Genomic DNA, 16,728 nt, shown 5'->3' with positions numbered 1-16,728 from the left:
GAGAAAAACCAGTCAATTTGCCCTCAAGCCTTAAAAGGATACAATTTGCTTCAAATTAATGATGTCACAGCAATACAGGTAAGTTTTACTTGTTAGAATTTATATATTATCAACATATTAATGTAGTAAAGGTTTTAAATTATGTATATAATATAAGAATCATGGGTGCAAAAGTGTTCTTTTTTTACGAAGAACTTTAGTATTGATATGAAAACTAGGATCAAAGGTCGCAAGGTTAACTTCCTAAGACTTTAGTACACTTTTAACATGAAAAGTTAATAATTTGGCCTTTGCATGATGTTGAAATTTCATTTGAAGTGAGTGAATTGGGAAAGGCTGAAAAATTGAAGTATTGGATTGACCACCAAATTCTATGTAGCACAAAGGGTTCATCCCTAGCAAGTGGATTGGGTCCTTTTTGTTTACTGTTTTTTGGTTCAGAATGATTGCAAGAGTTCACATCAGTTTTTTTTTTGTAGTGGTATTTTAAGAAGTCTCTAATTATTGAAATTTAATTACTTCAAGTGGAGTCACAGAATAATAGTCAATGTATCTTGCAAAATCAATTATGTTCACATACATATTCAATTATTTTTTTTCCTAACTCTACGGTTGAACATGAATGTCAAAATCACGACCAAATAAACTGAACAACGCCATAACTTTTATACTGTAATTCTCAGTGTTTTAACTGTGAAGTCAACCAGAGTCTTCTTCTACTTGCAACAGTAATTCAGTAACTAGCATACTTCAGCCGTGAACTTTGACTAAGTCGTTTGTTGAAATTAACGCGTGTATCTATGGATACCATACGTGTTACTGCAAAAACATATTCATAACCTAGAACGCTTCGTCTCCCTCTCTAACATCCATTCCCAGTTATCGACCTTTCCTACTGTGCTCCTCACACTATCAATCTTCAAATTAAAACAGATAAAGGTGCCACTTACGACGGAAATGGTGTCCGTCTTTTTTATACCAAATCTCCCCGTTTAACCCTTCACGACCGTTGTGTCTTGTGTGATGCTGGCGGAAAGCCCATCCTCACTCTATATTGGAAGGTTTGGCTACTCTCACCTATATTATTGTTAAGGATGTTTCTTCTTTTTGTTTATTTATGATTATCTTTTGCTTTGCTCAACAAAGGGCTTCATACTTTTACAATTCTTGAAGTAACACTTGTTAGTACTAACTTACCCCTTTGGTTTTACTCATCTTCTAGCTACTATATAACAATACTCTCGCTAGTTATAAATCAGAGTTCAAGTGAAAACAGTTAGGCAGAAAGAGAGCTGGAAAATTTATTTTACTCTATCAACATTTTGGCTTCAAGTTGTGATTCAAAGTAGATTCTTTCTTGAAACCATAACATTGACCCTTATTGGAATAACAATTTAATCAATCCATTTCTTTGCTGATTAAGCTTGTTTACTCCCTTCTTCCATTGTTGTATATCCCTTCTGGTGTCCCACTGTATAGTAACTGTCACCGTAAGCTATCTCCAACTATCAGCTTGTGTGGTGTTAGGTCAGCTACAAACTGGGTTAGAGGTGGGAAAAGTTTTACATTTATTAGAATGGTTATGTGTAGAAGACAAATGTTCGGATAATAAATATAGGACATTAAAGACAGAAAATGAAAATGAATAGGGCATTTAAAGACAGTAAAGAAAGGGCTTAGAGGAGTTGAAGATAAAAAGGAATCTTATATCTAACCATAAATCACACTTCCTACTTCTCATGGTTTAATCAACATGAATTTTATACATATATGTAGAAACATCTACCAAGTAGAAAAACAAAATGCTTTTGGGAATTTTCGTCTTAACTATACCCAAATGTTCATGAACCTCTTTTTTTTATACGATACTTTATAGTATCATAAATTAAATGCATTTTAGTTTAAATAATTATATTTATCATCAATTCAGTTAAGCTTTTCATATAATTCCATTCATATAAGTTTCAAACCCTACTTATTTGATTTATCAAGCAAAATATTAGTTCAATCTTATACCATATATTTCGTTTAGATCTTTTAACCGGGATTGTGAACTTTTATTAATCTTGAGAAGTATCTGAAAATTATATGTCGCAACAAGAAAAACAAAATCAACTTAAAATATATAATGGGAAACCCGCATAAAAGACATTCAAAACACATAAGTGACTCTTTCATCGCCTATATGTGTTGGTGAAAACTATTATTTGTAGTTAAATTATTATGACTATTAAGAATAAAGTACGTATGGTCAAAACTACATAATTCATTACCAAAGGACCTATGGACAAGAATAAAGTTAAGATAAAATCTTGGAATGTTGATATAATATTGTAGTGTTTTTATTCAGCTTTAATAATTATATACAATTTTCTTTTTATCAACAAATAATATAATAAATATAGTAGAGTAGTAACATAGCACTTTTTTCATGATTTTTATTATTTTTTATCAACATTTTACAACAATAAATATATATATATATATATATATATATATATATATATATATATATATATATATATATATATATAATCAAAAGAGGATCATCATTACTGTAACATCCCAATTATATACGTCATGCATATAATAAAGACGTCATCATACATAATATAGGAAAGCAGTCAAGAGTAATTAAGGATTACAGTCATCCTCAAAATAGCGCGGAATTGACAACTAGAGTATTAGAATTTCTCCATGGAAATTATGGAGAATTTAAAACTTAAGATACACAAAATGTTCTTCCAAATAAAACGAGTTTCACGAAATACAAACTAGCAATTCTAAGCTGCAGTACTGTCGTCTCCATCAAGGGCTGCTTCCAAAGTATCCTCCCTGTCATCTGCTCCCATCCAAGTGGATGATCATCGCCAAAGAAACATACACAAGCGATACAAACAAGCAAGGGTGAGCTAGATATAAAAAGCATGTTATATAATCTCAGACATCCAAAAGTCATGGTAAACTGACATGACAAGACTTATTACTTTATACCCCGACTTGTTGCTTTATAGACCGACTCGTCCGGACTAGAATGATTACCGAGCTATGACGGGTTATGCACTCGTGGTGGCCTCTACTGCTTTGCAAAGCCATTGCCAATGGGTTGCACCCTACCACCCTCACGAGGTTAGTCCGTTCCGCGCCCTAGAGCATACTGGAAGCCTCCAAGACTAGGACCTCCTGCTACTCCTCACCACATGGATCAATCCTCTCTATTTGAGAATAAATGATCATTGGAGCGTCAGGAAAACTCCCAAGACTGAGCTACCATGCAATCATTCTATACACCCCCAAATCACCACCATGTATCCTCTCCTTGAGGATCATGGAATTACGTCCACCATCCACTACAAGAAAAATCGCATTTATATACAGCCGAAATCCGTATATAACATCAAAAATCCGTATAAAAAGTGGTGTTATATACGGATTATATACGGTCAAAAATCCGTATATAAAAAGGGCGTAGATAACATTACATACGGATAATCCGTATATAAGTTATATACGGATAATCCGTATATAATTTATATACGGATAATCCGTATATAAATTATATACGGATAATCCGTATATAAATTATATACCGATAATCCGTATATAACTTATATACGGATAATCCGTATATAACTTATATACGGATAATCCGTATATAACTTATATACGGATAATCCGTATATAATTTATATACGGATATTCCGTATATAACTTATATACGGTTAAACAGATCAATTTGAATAGCATACCTGCTCATCTAAACAAACAATTTACAAGACCTGCCTATACTACACAGACAATTCACAAGACCTGCACATTATATCCATTCATAAATTTGATAAATAAATTAAGTCTTAAAAAGCCGACAAACAAGCGTTTCACATTAATAATCCTAATAAGAATGTTTACATAATTGTGAATTATAATAAGTTCAAATAAGATGAAATAAGTTCTTGAGGGAATAAGTTTGAGTCATAGATGCCCTACTTCTAAGAATATAACTAATAATCTCCATAAACATTATCATCTTGTGGTTGATCTGTTGGTTGCTGTGCTTGTTGTGGTTGCTGTGGTTGCTGTGGTTGTTGTGGTTGCTGTGGTTGCTGTGGTTGCTGTGGTTGAACATTAGGTTGTGGCTGATTTTGGGATTGAAAAAATTGTTGTGCAATTGCGACTGCAGGAGGCGGAAGGTACTGCATTATGACGCCAATAAAGCCTTGCAATTGAGAGTTCATCTGTCGAAGTTGGTCATCATGGGTTGATACTCGTGTGTGGAGGTTAAAAATGTCCTCTACCATCGGTTGCTGAGAAGAAGATGCTTGTGTCTGTTGTATGTAACTATCAACACAGTCATCTTGAGCACTGACATTTCCGATGCCGTATACGCGTCCCTTGTACCTTCCACCAGCAACGTCCAACCAACATTGGTTCCTCAATCTTTCCTCATCTGCAGGGTCTAGGGGAGCACTTGTTGAAGCACCAACAGATGCTGTCTCAGATCTTATTTGAGAAAATTTTGCTTCAAACTCTTCCTGTTAAATGAATACATGATTATCATTAAATAGATAGACCTAAGAATTAGAACCTAATAAAGAATATAATAGAGTTAGTAGAAACTAACATGTGTCCGCCTAGACCTTTCATCGACAAATTCTCCTGTTGATGCTCGAATATGTGTCTGCTGAAATATTTCATCAACATGCACTGAACGACCAAGCTCCTGTGACTGCAAGCAAAGAAGATGTAAGTTGTTAACATCAAATACTTGTAAAGTTTATGAGTAGAAATGTAAAAATAAATTTATATGTACCAGACGAATTGCATGTTCATGCACGCTAATGGAACCCCTAGTGTGCAAACAACCACCCTTGTCAGATGTCCTGTTTTTTTTGGCCGTTTCACATTTTTGTCTATACAGTGGCATGTTCCACTTCTCCAAAAGACCATTCCAAACAATATCCCCCATCCAATTAGGTTTTTTTCCTTCTGATCTAGCCTTTTTAAACATCTCAGATAATCTATGAGATGCTTTGGAGTGAAATTTTTTTTTCACCTTTTCTTCATGGTTAGTGCTCCATGAAACCTTTCTCTGTTGACAAAAAAGATTAATATTGGATAAGATAATTGAGGACCTTAACATTTAAAACTAATTGTTGTACATTATGTTAATAAACACAAGTGTACCTTAAAACGCTCAAAGCAGACATCTCTTTGTGTTTGAGGTATCTGTCCCCATGTCAGCCATGGCTCATCAAACTGTTGCTTGATGGTGGCTGTGATTGCTTTGGATGCTGTCTTTGTTGGATAAAACCTATACCAAAATAAAAGTCAAATATTAGAATAATAGAGTATATGCTTGGAACATTAAATTGATGTTTTCTTACCCTCCTCCAATAGGTGTAATGATTGGACGATTGTTGGAAACATCTTCAAAGTCATTGGCTGCTGAACTTGAATTTGGAGGGTTATCCACTATAGGAGGTGGTGATGGCATATTTGTGGGAGTTGTTGGGTTAGAACCAACATGGGGGGAGGGAGTTGTTGGGTTAGAACCAACATGGGGGGAGGCTAATCTCCATTGATCAGTAGCAAATTGTTGTGGACTAGGTGTGAAGGCAGGAACTTCCAACGAAGGTGGAATTGACAGTGGAGTAGGTGTCAAGCCAGGAACTTGTAATGGTGGTGGAACAAATCTAGCAGTGGAGGTAGAGGTAGGTGTAGATGGCTGACTACTTGAAGCATTTACATTATTGAAACGATTTAATAATTTCACCGTATAAGATTTCTTCTTCCCCTTCTCCTTATCTGATTTTGCTAAAGGTGGAATAGGAAGGTCACAACCATCTGATGCCATATTCTTGAACAAAAAACAAAACTATTGGGTCAATATATTTTTGCAATTGAATGGAAAGGAAAAGTAAGAAAATAATATGATGATGATGTTCTTGTTTGCCAATTCTGTAAATATTTTAGGACAATTGGAAGAAGAGTTATTATGAATTTTTCAAATTACAATCTGAGCCATCATCTATCAAGAAATACACTATTAGTATTGGGCAGAAACAAAACTGCAAACACGGTCATTAACAACTTTTTAAAGGTACAAACAAAGGCAGCACCTTCTCCTGTATTTGCCATAAAGAAAGACGAAATGTATAAAAAGGACACTCATAAAAGAAAATTTATTACGCACCTACTTCTTAAATACGTGCAACAAGAACTACAAAAGCAAAACAAAAGTCATCTGACTGAATAAAGTGTCTGCACATTGCTTGGTTGTAACAGCAGTGCCCTTTTGTTCTTTTTCATGTATGATCAATTACAAATACTTTAAATGAAGTGTAAGTATCACCTCAATCTTTAATTAAGAAAGAAAAACTAGGTTCCAAGAATGGTATACTTTCATCTGCGTTGGGTTAGTCATGAATATGAGACTTGTGATATAACCAACATCTTAAAATAAATGTAATAAGAATCACACTTATACAAAAGCCAAACCAAACCTATCAAGAAATAGGCTGTTGTACCACATTATTATAAAAGATGGACCTTTCTACATCAAATTTCAATAGCTATGCTTGGACGCAATAATTGGAAAAAAAACACAGAACTGTGTTCATAAATTCCTAAGCTTAACCTTCATATTGGTGAGGAGAACCAATATCCTTGCATAACCTTATATTGGTGCCATTGCAAATAATGCAAGCAGAGACAGAAACAAAGACATAAATTTATCATGCTGTCATAAATTCACTTGCAAGGCTAAGCTATAAACCCAATGAACGAATGAGAGGATATAAATTCCAAACAATGATGATATATAGCCTGACAACATTCGACAACCACCCAACTTGATTATCAATATACAACCATTAGCAGGAATTTCTCATAAGACAAATTTACACTCCCAATCTCTTTCCACGCATTATCTTTCAGTAAAAAAAAAAGTTCCACAAGCTCTTTTCTATGTTCTCAGTTGTGGGATGTTAGAACAACCTCATAATATGTTGAAGTTTGTTATAAAAGGACTAAACTGTTTTGAATTTTATTTAACACAATTTTAATTTTACCACAATCAAAAATCACAAGGCACATATACTGAATACTACACTAACAAGGCACATATACTATACTAACAAGGCAAAGCTGTAAACCATAAAAACACCTTAAGAAAACTCAGGTTTTGTTGGTGTTAAAACTTTCCAATGAATTTTCCTTCAAAAGATCCATCACAAACTTATATCAACTCATATCAATATGTTTATTAAAGTCATACCAAATAACGAAATAAATGAACTTGAGCCGATTGGAGTTGATGGGGGCCAAGTTTCCATAGATTCAATTAAGAAAAGTGCTTAACTAGACAAAATTTTTGTGACACCAGTGGTTTGTCAAAACAGGAACTGGAAAAAATAACATTCAAGTCGTTGTTGATAAGGGGAAGGTTGTGGAAATTAGTGGACCGTGGAAGCAGCAAAGAGACTCAAAGGCCCATGACTGGAGGTGTGGCCATTGGTGGGAACATGGATATGTGAGAAGGCTTCAGATGCCAGAGGATACAGATTAGAAGAATATAGAAGCATACATACATTACGACATATACTTAGAAATACGTATTCCAAAGAGCAAACAGGGTCGTGATCTTCCTCAGGGAAAGGATGTGGCTTGAACATGCAGAAGCAGTGTAAATTTAAGAAATAACAGGTGGATTTACCTTGAACAGTGTCATGCTCCATCTCATTTAACTTCAAAAAGTTATATGAAAAGCACATTGCATATGTGAAAATTTACTCATTAAAAATCTTGTTAAGGTTTGTAGGACGTATGCTGTTATAGATTGTTTTATAGTTCAAGATATAGTCTGTTTTGACAAGTTCGTTTGTCTTTTAAACATCTAATGACATCATATCGTCACCTCTATATTAAATGATAAATTTCTTCGCCAGTCATAAGAGATTTTCTCTACTTGATTTCTTCACTAATTTAAGTGTGATATAAGAAAATTAGATATAACAGTTATTTCTATATAAATAGGACCTTTTTATTAACAACACATACTACTGCTTTATTATCCTATCTTAAATTCAATTAATTATTTTGTCTTAATTATAGTGACAGTAGTTTAATTTTCTAAGGACTGCAACATAATTAATTATAATTTTCTAAGGACTAACCATTTAGTCTTTTAGTTATGATTTGGGGGGAATTTTCATTTTCAAAAGGTTCTCTCACAAGTTCTTTGCTTGGCTAGAAAAGTTTTAAGAAACTAAACAATTGTAACTTTCCAATGTAATTGTGTTCCTAATTTCAGGTTTGCCATTTGGCCTTATGCCAAGTTGATACTTAGTTGCAAGCAACATTAGACAGAAAACAGAACATTGAAAGCAACATTAGACAGAACACAGAACATCATTTCAAACAATTAAATGGAATCTCACAACATTAGACACAATTAAATGGAATCTCACAACATTAGACAGAACACAGAACATCATTTCCATTCTCTTTTCTTCTAACATTTCACCAATGTCTCTTTTACGTGATTTTTATTTTAATTTCAACATTGGTTCCTATTGAAGAATTAGAAAACCTACTCTATGAATGTATGTTGCTTACATTCAACACAGAGATAGAAGATGGCAGTATTGAACAGGTTTATATGTATTCATCTTTCCACTTTTATATTCTATGATTTGGTTCATTTACCGTATTATGATTTGAAGTAAATAAAACGTATTCTCGACAGTCTAAAGTACTTTTTAACTCTATCACTCAAGCCTAATTTTATGTGAAAAGATTGTGCCTCTTTTAGTTTTATGTTGTTACATTGACATCATTTGAATTCTGCTTATAATGTTCCGAATTATGCATAACAGGTAGTAGAACAATTATTTGTTATTCATGAAGAATACTTGCTTCGTCAATCATCTTAATGTTTGAAAGAACTACACTTTGAGATAGGTAGAAGGTTTTTCACTTCAGAACAAACACACGACTTTGGTAAATCTCGTTAACTTCATGAAATAGCCACAAATGATTAATTATGTCTAAGCTTGATTAAGAAACTGACTATCTGCTATTGCTCCAACAGAGAAAGTGGGAATAATGCAGAAGATAAAAGTTAGAATGAAGAAATCTTTCAATTACAATTCATGCCCACAACTCAAACACATTGCAGGTTCGAAAGGTAAAAATCTTCAAATGATTCATATGAACGCATGAAAATTTTAAAAATATTCCTATAACATTGAAAATGACAAAATCATAATGTCATGAGTAATATAACGTGGAATGAAATAAAATCAACGGTGATCATGTCTTTCATATAATATAAATGAATTTCATGAATGCAAGCAAACATCTTTCATCCATAATCCAATATAAGTACAAAGTCACTTCAACTAACATGCACACTAACTACAACAAAATCTATCTAAGGGTAATATAAAAATCCACTAAGTTGTCTAAAACAGTTTTTAATGTTCATCTAACACAACTAAAAAGTACTTGTTTTGGTGAAATTCAAATCAAATTTACAATGAAAAGCAAAACAATTATAAATTTTATTCTTATATCTTTTTAATTAATTGTTAATTTTTTACTATATATAAATATACACGTCCTTTTAAGTTTAGCAGTTAGTAAAACTGCCTTTTACTTGGTTAATGCATGGTTTCACCTATATTCTTTGTTTTACTCTTTATTTGTTTTTAGTATTCTCACCTTCCACTCTTATGATAATCGTAATTGAGATTCCCTCTTACTTTCACAATTATAAATTTTATTCTTATAAACCACATCAGATTCATCAGAGCTTACTGCTCTTACTGGTAAGATAGATTCATCAGAGCTTACTGCTCTTACTGGTAAGACAGATTCATCAGAGCTTACTACTCTTACTGGTAAGACAGATTCATCAGAGCACACACAATATAACTCAATGGAAGATCTTGGGTCAAGACGTGGTACTAACACAATATAACAGATTATAAAACATGTACTAAACCACATCATTTCCACTAACAACCGAGACACACAACAAACAATTCTACTAAAATAGACAGTCATCATGAGAAGACAATACCCATTTTCAATCATATCCAATAAACACAAACCCAAGTCTAACGAATTAATACCTACCAGGTGCAGAAGGCAATTGGAGCTCCACCTTATCTCTTTCAACGGGAACAAACCAACCTAGGGTTTCACAAATCGGGATTTCCAACCTCCAAAGAAACAAGAACAATAATCGGTCAATGTAACATTATAGATACTATGAAAATGAAGGAAATTTGGATTACTTACCAGATGAAGGTTTCAACTAACCACGGAGGTCGTCCTACAGTGTTTGCTGAACGAGATTGCTTTGGCAACGACACACAACCACATTTAGGGAAAACGCTTCCAAGCCCTTTAGTATGTTCGATAGAAGAGCCTTTCACTGCGTTCGACAGAGGAGACTTCAAGTTAGGGTTCGAGAGAGGTTCAAGTAAGAGCAGTAGCATACAGAAGAACGCTCCATGAGGGAGAAGGTTGCAGTAAGTAACGAAGATTAATGACGATAAGGAGGCATGGGTAGGAGTGGAGAAGGAAGAATAGTTAGGGCTGGAGAAGGGGAGAAACTTGGCTCGAGGGAGGGAGGGAGAAAAGTGTTACGAAAGTTAGGTTCTATATTTACTTAGTTTTATTTTTTATTTATTAATTATCTCCATATCCGTATAAAAAATCAGCAGGTAAATATTTTGTCAACTTACATACGGTTTTACATACCGATCTATCTTTGGAAAATTTTTCGCTAATTTTACCCGCCGATATTATATACGGATAATCCGTATATAATATTTTACCCCATTATATACGGATTTTTCCGTATGTACGCCTATTCCACAGATCCGTATATAACATCCGTATATAACATCCCTATTATATACGAATAAAATCCGTATATAATAATCTGTATATAATTACCATTTTTCTTATAGTGATCATGAATCCTTTCCTTGAGGATCATGGAATTACGTCCATGAATCATATTGTTACATTGAAACTTAACCCAAGTCATGAGTAACCAGATACCACCATATATTCACAGTAAATCCAACATACCTCATACATTCATATACTTTTCACATAAATCACATCACAGTATATATATATCCCAAACATTGTGCACAATCAATTCATTTCAAGAGAAAATAAACTTAGACTCCAACATTATTTGTAGAATACTATTTGGGCCAGCACTATTCACCGAACACCATGGAACGAACGCTACTGGACGAACGCCATTTTGCAAACACCAGGCCGAACACTATTTGGACGGACGCTAAAGATCAAGGCCGAATGCTACAAGCCGAGCACCACATTAGATTGAACACTATTTGGTCGAACGCTAAAACCGAGCACCACACTGGATTAAACACTATTCGACCGAACGCTAAAACCGAACACCTCACTAAAATCGGATACTGTCTGGACGAACGTTTAAGATCAATCTCTTAGACTCGACACTAAAACACCAAACGTTATTAAACCAAACACTCACTACAAAAAATATTAATATTACCGACGAATTTTTACCGAGGGATCAATATCCGTCGATATATCTTAATTTCTAACGGAATTACCGACGGTATTTTTTATCTTTTTTACCGACGGTCAAAACCCTTCGGTAAGGCCATCGGTAAGTGATATGCACATTACTGACAGATTTACCGAAGGCTTTTGATTGTCGGTAAGTGACATGCACATTACTGACGGATTTACCGAAGGCTTTTGATCGTCGGTAAGTGACATGCACATTACCGACGGATTTACCGAAGGCTTTTGGCCATCGATAAAAAGAGCGGGAATTTTCCTGCCCATTATTTCGCTGGATGACATTACCGACTGATTTACCGAAGGCCTCTGACCGTCGGTAAAAAAGCGGAATTTTTCGAGACTAGCTTCGCATCCAATGCCAATATATGTGGCAAACACTCATTTCTCCTCTCATTTCTCTCTATCTCAGTCTAATACTTCTTTCTATCGTTGCTCTCAACCGTCACTGCTCTCCACCGCCACTACCCTCCACCGCCGCTGCCATCCACCGCCGCTGCCCTCCACCATCGCTGCTCTCCACCACCGCTGCTTTCCACTGCTGCTCTCCACCGCTGTTGCTCTCCACCGTCGCTGCCCTCCCGCCGCTGCCCTCCACCACCGCTGTCCTCCACCACCGCTGTCCTCTACCACCGTTCTCTCCACCACCGCTGCCCTCTACCACCATTCTTTCCACCACATTTTTACGATTAGGAACATTTCACTTACAAATCTGGGAATTGCAAAAAAACTTTCCATGATTCCCTATGATTTTACCTATTGAAAATAAATTGGTTGTTTGATACTTTGGAAACTAGTTTGTTACTCGTGTGATGCTGTTTTGGTGGCGAAGTTCGTGTAAATGAAAAAACAAATTGACACAGCGATGAAGGAAGAGGAAGAAGATGAACCAGGTTGCGACATTTACCGACGGATTTACCGAAGGCCTAGAGCCTTCGGTAATTACCGAAGCTTTACCGACGGTCAAAAGCCTTCGGTAATTACCGACGGACGAAAGATCCGTCGGTAAAGTTTACCGACAACGTTTTTACCGACGGTATATTAGTCGTCGGTAAGCCGTCGGTAAATGCTAATTACCGACGGATTTTATACATTACCGACGACTTATGACCGTCGGTAATCTCAATCATTCTTGTAGTGACTATTAGGTTAAACACCCAAAAGAACGAACGCTACGATCAAGCACTTAGACTTAACGCTAAGACAGCGAACACTACCAGATTAAATCTCATCAAGGCCGAACGCTCAAGATCACTTCCTGAGAATACCAATTTAAGGACGAACGTCTACAATCACTAAAAGGCAAAACCGAACGTATGTGATCCAAACCTAAGAATCCTAATTAAGAACGAACGCACACAAACCCTACTTATTTGATTTATCAAGAAAAATATTAGTTCAATCTTATACCATATATTTCGTTTAGATCTTTTAACCGGGATTGTGAACTTTTATTAATCTTGAGAAGTATCTGAAAATTATATGTCGCAACAAGAAAAACAAAATCAACTTAAAATATATAATGGGAAACCCGCATAAAAGACATTCAAAACACATAAGTGACTCTTTCATCGCCTATATGTGTTGGTGAAAACTATTATTTGTAGTTAAATTATTATGACTATTAAGAATAAAGTACGTATGGTCAAAACTACATAATTCATTACCAAAGGACCTATGGACAAGAATAAAGTTAAGATAAAATCTTGGAATGTTGATATAATATTGTAGTGTTTTTATTCAGCTTTAATAATTATATACAATTTTCTTTTTATCAACAAATAATATAATAAATATAGTAGAGTAGTAACATAGCACTTTTTTCATGATTTTTATTATTTTTTATCAACATTTTACAACAATAAATATATATATATATATAAAATCGAAAGAGGATCATCATTACTGTAACATCCCAATTATATACGTCATGCATATAATAAAGACGTCATCATACATAATATAGGAAAGCAGTCAAGAGTAATTAAGGATTACAGTCATCCTCAAAATAGCGCGGAATTGACAACTAGAGTATTAGAATTTCTCCATGGAAATTATGGAGAATTTAAAACTTAAGATACACAAAATGTTCTTCCAAATAAAACGAGTTTCACGAAATACAAACTAGCAATTCTAAGCTGCAGTACTGCCGTCTCCATCAAGGGCTGCTTCCAAAGTATCCTCCCTGTCATCTGCTCCCATCCAAGTGGATGATCATCGCCAAAGAAACATACACAAGCGATACAAACAAGCAAGGGTGAGCTAGATATAAAAAGCATGTTATATAATCTCAGACATCCAAAAGTCATGGTAAACTGACATGACAAGACTTATTACTTTATACCCCGACTTGTTGCTTTATAGACCGACTCGTCCGGACTAGAATGATTACCGAGCTATGACGGGTTATGCACTCGTGGTGGCCTCTACTGCTTTGCAAAGCCATTGCCAATGGGTTGCACCCTACCACCCTCATGAGGTTAGTTCGTTCCGCGCCCTAGAGCATACTGGAAGCCTCCAAGACTAGGACCTCCTGCTACTCCTCACCACATGGATCAATCCTCTCTATTTGAGAATAAATGATCATTGGAGCGTCAGGAAAACTCCCAAGACTGAGCTACCATGCAATCATTCTATACACCCCCAAATCACCACCATGTATCCTCTCCTTGAGGATCATGGAATTACGTCCACCATCCACTACAAGAAAAATCGCATTTATATACGGCCGAAATCCGTATATAACATCAAAAATCCGTATAAAAAGTGGTGTTATATACGGATTATATACGGTCAAAAATCCGTATATAAAAAGGGCGTAGATAACATTACATACGGATAATCCGTATATAAGTTATATACGGATAATCCGTATATAACTTATATACGGATAATCCGTATATAACTTATATACGGATAATCCGTATATAACTTATATACGGATATTCCGTATATAACTTATATACAGTTAAACAGATCAATTTGAATATATATATATATATATATATATATATATATATATATATATATATATATTATCAACATTTTCATGATTTTAAACAGATCAATTTGAATATATATATATATACGGATCAATTTGGATATTCCGTATAGCACTTTTTTCATGATTTTTATTATTTTTTATCAACATTTTACAACAATAAATATATATATATATATATATATATATATATATATATATATATATATATATATATATATAAAATCAAAAGAGGATCATCATTACCCACCTTTATGAATATTTTTTTCTGTATGTATTATGATATTTTTTATTTTATTTTTATTCAATGTAAAAGAAAATGACAATAGATTCCGAACAAAAGTCAATATTGTATTATTGAAATATATGAGGTTAGTTTCTTTTTGTATTTCATGGAAGTTGTTGTTTTCTTATTATCCGTAACCTTAATTTTAGGCATGGTTTTATAGTTTTTCCATTTCCTCTAAGGATTGATTGGATAATCGGTCATACTGTATTCATGCATCAATTCCCTCTTATAGTGTATTCACGCATGATATTCTAACAAATTCAATACGCCAGCAAATCCATCTCAGTTACTGAATTATGAACGAATGTTCTTATGTAGATCATGACAATGCATCGGCGATGCCAAGTTTTCATGGGTGAAAGCAATGATTCCTCCAGATTGCTGTTTTCAGTGAAAGCAATGATTCCTTGCATACAACAAAAAAGAAAGTGAGTGTGACTTTAGGGTAGATGTTGTGAGTGGCAAAAGATCATGCCATGTATATGCAGGTGAATCTCCCACAGTTGTTGCCTCGGTATGTACTCTGTTACGTCTTCAAACAACATAGAAACAGTGTTGTATGAGGTTAATTATACAGTGTTTCTGTCACTATAATGCAGATGCAGAATAATGGTGACTTCAATGTCAATGTCTATCGCAACGTGGACTATGCATTCATAGTGGCACTACTTATGATCGTTAAAGACATCAACTTCTTTTACGATGGAACGTGGAATTTTGCAAAGGCAATAACGCCAGTGGCATTGGGCATCATGATGAACTAAAGGACTTCCCTATTAATTTTACTCGGATTGTGGAAAGAAAACAAAGATTGGCTTGATTCAAGTTTTCATGTAGAACACATTGGGTTTGGTTTTCGACCATTTTCATGTTAATGCGTGTTTCCAAAGTGTATGAAATTAGGTTTTACTGTTTTTAGTTTTTTAAGTTACCAAATCAGTAACTTTAGTCATGTAATTTTTTATTTTATGTTAAATTGCTTAGATTTAAACTATAAATAAAGTATGGTAGGTTCCAACATACTCTCTTTTTCTTTCAATTTTTAAATTTTATATCCATATTACATCACACAAAATCATTTCTTAACATATAGTCTGTACTGATTTAACGAATTAGACATACATGACAATATAATTTCAGTGTGAAATTTATCTTATTATCATCTTTCTCTTTCAAATATATCGGATTAACTTTCAAATATTAATATTCATCATAAAGTAATGTTATTAAAATTGATTTAGTCAGTTTTAATGTAAAGTAAAATGTTAAATTTTAAATAGGGTTAAAAACGTAAAATTATTTTTAATTGTTTTATGAATATATATTCCTCTATTATAAGAAAAATTTTAAATAACAACTAATATAGAAATTAAAAAATAATTAGTCAATATATTTGTCAAATTAGAAACTATGTTATAAATTAAAAATAGTACTTAAAACAGTGTCTAATATTAATAAAAATATACAATTTATTTGTGAATTAGAATTTAAATTGATCTCTACCAAAGTTTTAAATACTCGCATTTATTAATTTAAAAAATTCATTTATAAAATAGAATTTGTCAACGATAATAAATTGGTTGGTAAAATCGGTTGGTGAACTACAATTTTTTTTTTTAGTGATGGATATTTTTATTGTTAAAGAAAAATGACACCTGTAGCAGTCGTTGTCGATGCCAGCAGTAATGAAGGCGATACTAATAACAACGAAGGAGGACGAAAGGAAGAAAGAAAAGGAGGACACATCGCATAATGGACTTTTTACTATGGCTAAAACAACCCTTTAACTTTGTATTTGGTTAAAAACTTATAATTCTACTCTCTTTTGAAAATACGTATT

The 16,728-nt window shown here is 33.9% G+C and overlaps 1 protein-coding gene and 1 long non-coding RNA gene across 2 annotated transcripts; one reads left to right on the top strand and one right to left on the bottom strand.

Moving 5' to 3' along the window:
• The first annotated feature begins 817 nt into the window (after positions 1-817).
• LOC128195598 (uncharacterized) lies at positions 818-15,910 on the top strand. Its single transcript, XR_008247268.1, has 3 exons — positions 818-1,061; positions 15,207-15,402; positions 15,488-15,910. It is a non-coding gene; the product is annotated as an uncharacterized LOC128195598 (long non-coding RNA).
• On the bottom strand, positions 3,968-4,982 carry LOC128195597 (uncharacterized). Its single transcript, XM_052873713.1, has 3 exons — positions 4,811-4,982; positions 4,622-4,726; positions 3,968-4,532 (listed from the first exon to the last, which is right to left on the bottom strand). The coding sequence occupies exons 1-3, from the start codon at positions 4,964-4,966 to the stop codon at positions 4,002-4,004; spliced, it is 792 nt and encodes a 263-aa protein (XP_052729673.1). The 5' UTR covers positions 4,967-4,982; the 3' UTR covers positions 3,968-4,001.
• Positions 15,911-16,728: the final 818 nt, after the last annotated feature.

Source organism: Vigna angularis, chromosome 2, assembly GCF_016808095.1.
Source record: "Vigna angularis cultivar LongXiaoDou No.4 chromosome 2, ASM1680809v1, whole genome shotgun sequence".
NCBI lineage: Eukaryota > Viridiplantae > Streptophyta > Magnoliopsida > Fabales > Fabaceae > Vigna > Vigna angularis.
This window is presented reverse-complemented; position numbering and strand designations above follow the sequence as displayed.

What these genes read in the sequence shown, in the direction of transcription:
- LOC128195597 (XM_052873713.1), bottom strand. Translation starts at nt 4,966, where the DNA reads ATGGGGGATATTGTTTGGAATGGTCTTTTGGAGAAGTGGAACATGCCA. An exon ending in ATGAACATGCAATTCGTCTG is followed by an intron (nt 4,727 to 4,810) that starts GTACATATAAAT and finishes CTTTGCTTGCAG; the next exon opens with TCACAGGAGCTTGGTCGTTC. An exon ending in AAAGGTCTAGGCGGACACAT is followed by an intron (nt 4,533 to 4,621) that starts GTTAGTTTCTAC and finishes TTCATTTAACAG; the next exon opens with GAAGAGTTTGAAGCAAAATT.